This window comes from Pocillopora damicornis, chromosome 2 (genome assembly GCF_964200805.1).
Source record: "Pocillopora damicornis chromosome 2, jaPocDami1.2, whole genome shotgun sequence".
NCBI lineage: Eukaryota > Metazoa > Cnidaria > Anthozoa > Scleractinia > Pocilloporidae > Pocillopora > Pocillopora damicornis.
Genome location: NC_142671.1, coordinates 29,883,447 through 29,889,956, shown reverse-complemented (window position 1 = coordinate 29,889,956; position 6,510 = coordinate 29,883,447). Strand labels below are relative to the sequence as shown.

The 6,510-nt window shown below is 36.3% G+C and overlaps 2 protein-coding genes across 3 annotated transcripts in view; both read right to left on the bottom strand.

The window, feature by feature from the left end:
• The window catches only part of LOC149050770 (zinc finger protein 862-like), a 4,792-nt gene extending 3,257 nt beyond the window's left edge, over window positions 1-1,535 (bottom strand). The window contains exon 1 of the mRNA XM_089197783.1: window positions 1,400-1,535. Coding sequence (XP_089053909.1) covers window positions 1,400-1,535 — 136 coding nt within the window. The remainder of the gene's footprint in view (window positions 1-1,399) is intronic.
• The window catches only part of LOC149050769 (uncharacterized), a 9,782-nt gene extending 3,718 nt beyond the window's left edge, over window positions 1-6,064 (bottom strand). The window contains exons 1-5 of one of the 2 annotated variants that reach the window (XM_089198315.1): window positions 5,677-6,064; window positions 5,090-5,307; window positions 3,262-3,327; window positions 2,411-2,523; window positions 1,558-1,644 (exon numbers count right to left, since the gene is read on the bottom strand). In XM_089198315.1, coding sequence (XP_089054441.1) covers window positions 1,577-1,644; window positions 2,411-2,523; window positions 3,262-3,327; window positions 5,090-5,307; window positions 5,677-5,727 — 516 coding nt within the window. In that variant the 5' untranslated portion in view covers window positions 5,728-6,064 and the 3' untranslated portion in view covers window positions 1,558-1,576. Of the gene's footprint in view, window positions 1-1,557; window positions 1,645-1,971; window positions 2,332-2,410; window positions 2,524-3,261; window positions 3,328-5,089; window positions 5,308-5,676 lie in introns of those variants that run through there. The other variant, XM_089198316.1, reaches the window with a different exon arrangement.
• Window positions 6,065-6,510: the final 446 nt, after the last annotated feature.

Below are 6,510 nucleotides of genomic sequence, written 5' to 3'. Positions count from 1 at the left end.
TGCTCATCTCATAATATGCTGTACGGTAAACAGCTTGCGAAGCAGTTTATATCACAAAAATCGGTTTTCATATCAATGCAGCTCACTTTTTTCTGCTTAGCTTTGGCCAAGTTTTCTTTTTGTGACTTATGTCGATTTTACTTGTTCGTCTTGTACTTTATTTTTTAAGAATAATTTTCGCATGTAGATAAAAATGAACAGCTCGAGCAGACTGGAAACTGCGCAAGCAGTAGTCATTTTTTCTTTCTTTTTATTTTAGTGTCCATAATTAGTTTTTTAGCTTAACACTGCTAGCACTTAAATAAGTCTTAAATAAGGTCATCTATATATTCAGTCATTATTTATTTAGGCATGTAGAGTCACGTCGGCATGACATTAAAATTACACATTACTGTGCAATGTCTGTGACATGCCTGTTTCAATATACCGGTATAAGAATTTTCAACGACCACACATGTTAACGAAGAATTATTTGTTCAACGCGTTCTGTGTATATCTTCTTGGAAAAAAAAGACACCATTTTCGCCAAATATAATTTTCTACTACATAACGGCTCCTCGTCTGAATAAGAAATATGTAGCTCCAGGCCATCAAAATTTAGCCGGAGAATTCTGGGTAGTAGGCGGAGAATTCTCCGATCTCCGATGCCTAATGAACACCCTGAAATGTGTCAGCTTATTGCTTCTAGGCTGAAATTATTGGAGTTCACAAAATATGAAGACAACTGAGTCAACCAATCAAGATTACAGAAAACAATTACGGAAAAAGATTACAGTACTTCACTGCTCAACAGTGACTGATGTTTACTGATTGCTACTGCTTTAAAGGCAAAGTGCAAAGCTTTCCTAAAATTAAGTATTTCCATACAGACTTCTTCCATGTGAACAATGAGACACTTTTGTGTGGTTTTGGGTCTCCAGCATGAGAAACAAAAAAAAAAGGGTTGGAAAAGAGACCTCAAGGTACAGGTGTTCATGTAACTCAAGACATACCACAGTTGAGATTGCAGAAATCACCCATACACCACAACAAAGAAATTTTAAAATTCAGTAACAACAACCAGATCAAGACCATGTTGGTAAGTGTTGTACTGTATAAGAAATCTGGAGTTGTATAAAGGGTTATACTTATACCCTCTTGGCAGGGTGTATTTCAGCAATTTGGTTATTGATGAAAGTGAGTATAACAGTGTTAAGGCTGGTAGTTTGAGATATCTGAATTATTATGATGTTGAATTCAGTGAGGAAGCTAGTTTCAATTTAGCTCAAACATTGAGTAATTTACTTAAAGTTACTTCCCACCTTTGCAGATGTCAAATATACAGTATCAAATATCAAATCTTTACAAAACAAGAGCTAAACACATAAAGCAGACAAGTTGCCACAACTAGCCCACTTACTCTGACCTACAACTAGGCAACTAAGGTTATAAGCAGGGAAAACTATAATTTTGAGGGAACAAGTGGTATGCAGTTTCAAAGGCTTGCAAGTTATGAACGTATTGGCTCCTTTTGCAGCTTGTTCCATTAGATACATAGCACTTAATCAAATATCATACCTTCACAATCATTGTTCCTTTATGATAGAAAAGCTGTATGAAATTCCTTTTTTCTTTCAATGCCAGGCCTCTTTGATTTGGGAGTAACTGCAACAATATTATGAAGAAATTTTTAAGACAATGTCTCCCTTGTAAAGCTACATGAATCACATTATTATTTGGCAACTATATTTTTTGTTTCACAAGGTGTGCAACTATTCACTAGACTGAAGAGGGGTATATTGCATGTCACAATAAAATGAATACATGTAGGAAATGAGCTCAATTGAAGTCAAATTTAAATAAGTATAACTGAAATAACACTTAAAGAAATCCTCAAGTGAGCTTACAATTTTCTTAATTTAAGGACCAAATTGCGTATGGCTCCCAACAACATTTTTAATATGCACACAGCTTCATTGCTCAATAATACTGTATTTGTTTGGTGTTTGCTACAAAACAGTTGTATGTCCATGGAAAAAATGAAAACCAGAACCAACATGTTTTACAAAATGAGCCAACAATTATTAAAAAGAACTTGGTTTAGTGGTTTAATTTGCTTCCAGTTAATTCCACTGCCTACTAACAGTAAAAAATAAATCAATTTTTTACCCAAAGCACATACCAATTGGCTGGATAATTTAAAAAGTAATCCACTGTTAAATTGATTTCTATCCTAGTTTTTTTTTCCCTCTCTTTTGTTTTGTTTTGTCTTTTTTATGGAAATGTAATGTTTTCAAAGAGGGATTAAGGCATAATACACCACTAAAAATTCCCTGTCACTCTGAATATACTCTGAAAAATTATGTAAGGCATTTTACAATGAAAAAAGCAAGCATGACTCAACCAAACTCTACATGATAGTTACATGTACCTGCAAATTGTCCTGGTTGCATTATCAGGCAATTTACTGCACTTCCCAGATCACACTCCAGTGTCAAGCATTTGAACACAAGCTCATCAATGTACTGCTCTTGCATCAAGTGCCTGACAGAATCAAGGAAAAACTTGTAAATTCATAATCATAACAGCATTGCAACAACTGTCAATCAGTACTAAGAAAAATTGCACACTACAATCAAGAGTAAAAAAGAATCAACAAAAAGATCAAATCATTATTGAGAACAGTTCAAACCAGTCAATCTTTGAGTAGTTAATTACCACATGTAGGAAACTTAGAGCTTAATTACCCTTTATAAAAAAGCTAAAATTACTTTTTGTTGTTGCCTTTTGAAATAGTATATATTTGCAAGCTCTATCATAAGAAACATATTCAAAAACACACTGTAAATCTTTGAACCAATACTAAGAAGGAACAAAATATATAAGTTGTGCCTACATGCACTTTGTATGGTTGTTATTTTTGTTAGGCGTGCAACACATCACACTTCTCTATCATCAACTACTTTATTAACTCATGCAAGATGTTAGGAAAAAATGAGAAGAGATGGAAAATCAATGGCCTGTAAAGCTTCAATGACATAGCTTCATCATTACAGGTACTATAAACAATAGATTTTTTTGACCACTCTCTTTTTCTCAAAATTTGTTTTAACAATACCTACATTTCTACAGAGCTTCTTCTTATATTACTGGTCAAGGAGGTTGGTTCTGTCTCAAAGAACTTATATAATTGGTCTTAACCCTTCATAAAGGATAAGAGGAGGCTACTTTGACCAGTTACCATAGTGATATAAGTAACCAGGGAGAAGGGAACAGGTCTACCTGACAGGGGTCCAGAGGAAATAAATACAATCGGTGTGTGTGTGCTTGTTGCATGTCTTTGGTGATCTGTTGAAACAAAACAAGTTATGATGACCAAGTTTGTTCATTGAAACAGCCATTGAGGCCCTGACTGTCTAAAGGAGAAAGAGTCTACAGCAGTTTTTGGGAGCAAGCACCACAAAATACATAATGATAAATTGTGGTGGAGAGAGATGGAGCAAAATGTTCAGAGAGAACCTATAGCTAAAAGCTTCAAAAAGCCAGAAAAAATTACCCTGAAGTTTATATTGACACTCATTGTCCACAATCCACAATATGAAATCTTTGCAATACTAATTCATGCAGTTGCACATAATCCATACAGAATTTTAAAGAAATCATGTTCAGGTAATAATTTTTCGATACAATTTGGTGTTAGCAAACACAAGTAAATTTGTCAAAGACAACATAATTGCAAGAGTGCATAAGGTAAGAGCAATTTGTACATGTGCAGTCTCTGAAAAATTTACAAGCGCTTATTCACAATTTTAACTGCTTACTATTTATAATCTGCACTTGTGTTACAACTTTGCTCTTGTGCTGCATGAAAAATGCACTTGTTCTCAGCCAATCAGAAGTGCATAATTTTTTCATGTATATCATCATGCATTTAATTGTCCAACTTTACTTGACCACTCACAATGAAGTGTAACACGTGCCTACCCAAAAGTTAAAATTTTGGAGAAACCGGAAAAGTAAACACAATGCGCAGTAAAGTTTGACAAATCTTTTTTTCCCAAAAACAAGCTCACGTGAAAGAAGACCATTTAAATAACTTACTATCAACGAGGAAAGCAATAGATGCATATTAAGTTTTTACTCTAAAATCAAGATAAAAGATAAAAATCAGTAAATTTTTGCGCACGTGTGCAAAAAATGTATGCGGATCGGATTTCAAAGTGAATATGCAAATTCATCAGTGTGTGGAGAGATCTCATGTTACATGGAAATTATAAATGAGGAGAAAGACAAAACTGACCAAGGAACGTTTCGGGAAGAAAGCTTTATTCAAAACAGTTCTTGATTTTCTGTTAGAACCGAAAAACGTACGAATTTCTTACGTGTGCGAAACCCACGAAGTAGAATTCATCATGCTTAGATCGATGTTTACTTGACTTCGCGGCTAGAATATTGCGCAGCGTTGTGTTGAAAATACTGAAAGTTCTACGTTTTAACACAAAATCTTCTATTAAACAATACTTATTGGACATCTCATTACTCAAACGTGATATTTACCGTGTCTTTGAATCTTCATAATGACTCTAGGCCTCGCTTGAAGTCCGATAGTTTGGTTTTCGCTTTACGGCCCTAATTCGCATCGCTTTAGAGAATTGTAGTGTTGTCGACTCGAAAGCTTATTTTGTCGCCTTTAAGACCGTGATGTCCATTATTTTTCGAGCAGATTATTCTATAGCATTTTTCCTTTTCATTTTATGTTCCAGAAGGTCTAAAATGGTGGGAAAGGAACAGAAAATCCGACTTGAAAATATTGAAAGTCGGCCGCGCGTACGCCATTTCTTTGTATTTGATCATTTCTTGTGAACGCATAAAATGACGCCTCTGTACTACCCCCTAAAGTTATCAAAATAACTGCGCAAAAAACGGATTCTGATTGGTTTACAGATCCTCTAACAACAGAGGAAGTTTGGAGACAAAATTCTGCTTAGTAGGGGAGATAGGGGGTAAAGCGTCTCTCGCGCAAGTCCCCCACGCGGCACGGGCGGTTACGGGCGGTTCAGGTGTCAATGGGTTAAGAGTGGAAAGACTTACAAACAAAGGGGATACTTACTTGAAAGTCTCAATGAAATTGTTTTCTTCACAGTCTTCCAACACACACTCACACCTAGCCATCCTCAAAAAGGCACATAACTGTGAAGCCAATGCAATGCTTAATTCCTTGTTAACAGTAAATCCTGATGACTCCAGCTTCTTGTTGATGATTGTTGTTGAATCTGAACTTTTCGCTGAGGACACATACAGGCATTCTCCCTTTCCACTTTCCTTTTCCTGTAATTAAAGTTGGCCATATTAATGCAACACTTTTAAAATTAAATTCACCAAACCTGACTGCGTATTAAATAGTGTGACAAGGAAACGCTCCTTGTTCACAATCACTTTTCGTTTTTTTTTCACGATGGCCATATTGAACTAACAACTAACATGCAAATGGTGTATTACTTATGAGTTTGTCCACGACGATTGACGACCTCTCGAGGAAGGCATGGTTTGTTTACCCACGAAGAGCTTTCAAACATCTACCAAAACCCACAGCAAAACACATGTCCTGTTTAGCACGAGCAAGATTTTTAAATTAAGACTACTGAAACTTTTAAAGGATCGTAACGCACGATGAAATGATAACACATACAGACTCACCTCAGCGCTCTTTGCAGTTGTGACAGAATCCTCACTTTTACTTTCGACCATTGTTTAATTGAAGCAGTAGATTGTGATATGATGTTGGAATTCATCCTCTGAAAGCACTGAGGTTCTTAAACCTTTTTGCCTTTTTGCTTTGTACTAAAATACAGCCTGTCGAAAACTCTCGCTCTTCTTGCCAGCGCCAACGCTCGCGACAATAACCACGTGTTCTTTCTTGCGTGATCTAACAGATATTTTACCCAGTTCTCACCTAATCGTACCATTTTGGTGCGCAGTCGAGCCAATATACCCCTGGCGATAACAAGCGAGCCTGATTTGTTGCCGAAGCGTACTAAGAAGGTACGTCTACTCATTCACTCTGTCTAAATTCAGTAAAATCTCCTGTGATGTTATTTTGAAGTCACGGCGATGAAATATGTCAGGCATGTATGGAGTGGCCGTGAGAAGAATAGTACGAGTCAACAAACGGCGTGAAAAGATGACGAGGGTCGCAAGCACAGGAGGAAGATATTTTCAGATTGAGTGTTACAATACAACAAACAAAGTGATAAATTATGGTCGAAAAACAAGGCTGTCACCTTCTATGCCGATAAGCACTGTTTTAAAAACTTCATCACGTGGAAACGAACACACAAATGCAAATTATTTTGAGGCTTCAAATCAGTTCGTCTCATTAGTTTTAAAAACTTTCAGTTGGAGGGATCAGAGTTGAAGAAATATACCACCAGCACTGGAACTCAAGGAATTCTGCGGTCTGCGATCTGGTCGTGTTTAACACCTCTGTTGGAATGATTTCCGAATTTTATTTTCTTCCCAGCAAACTCGCCC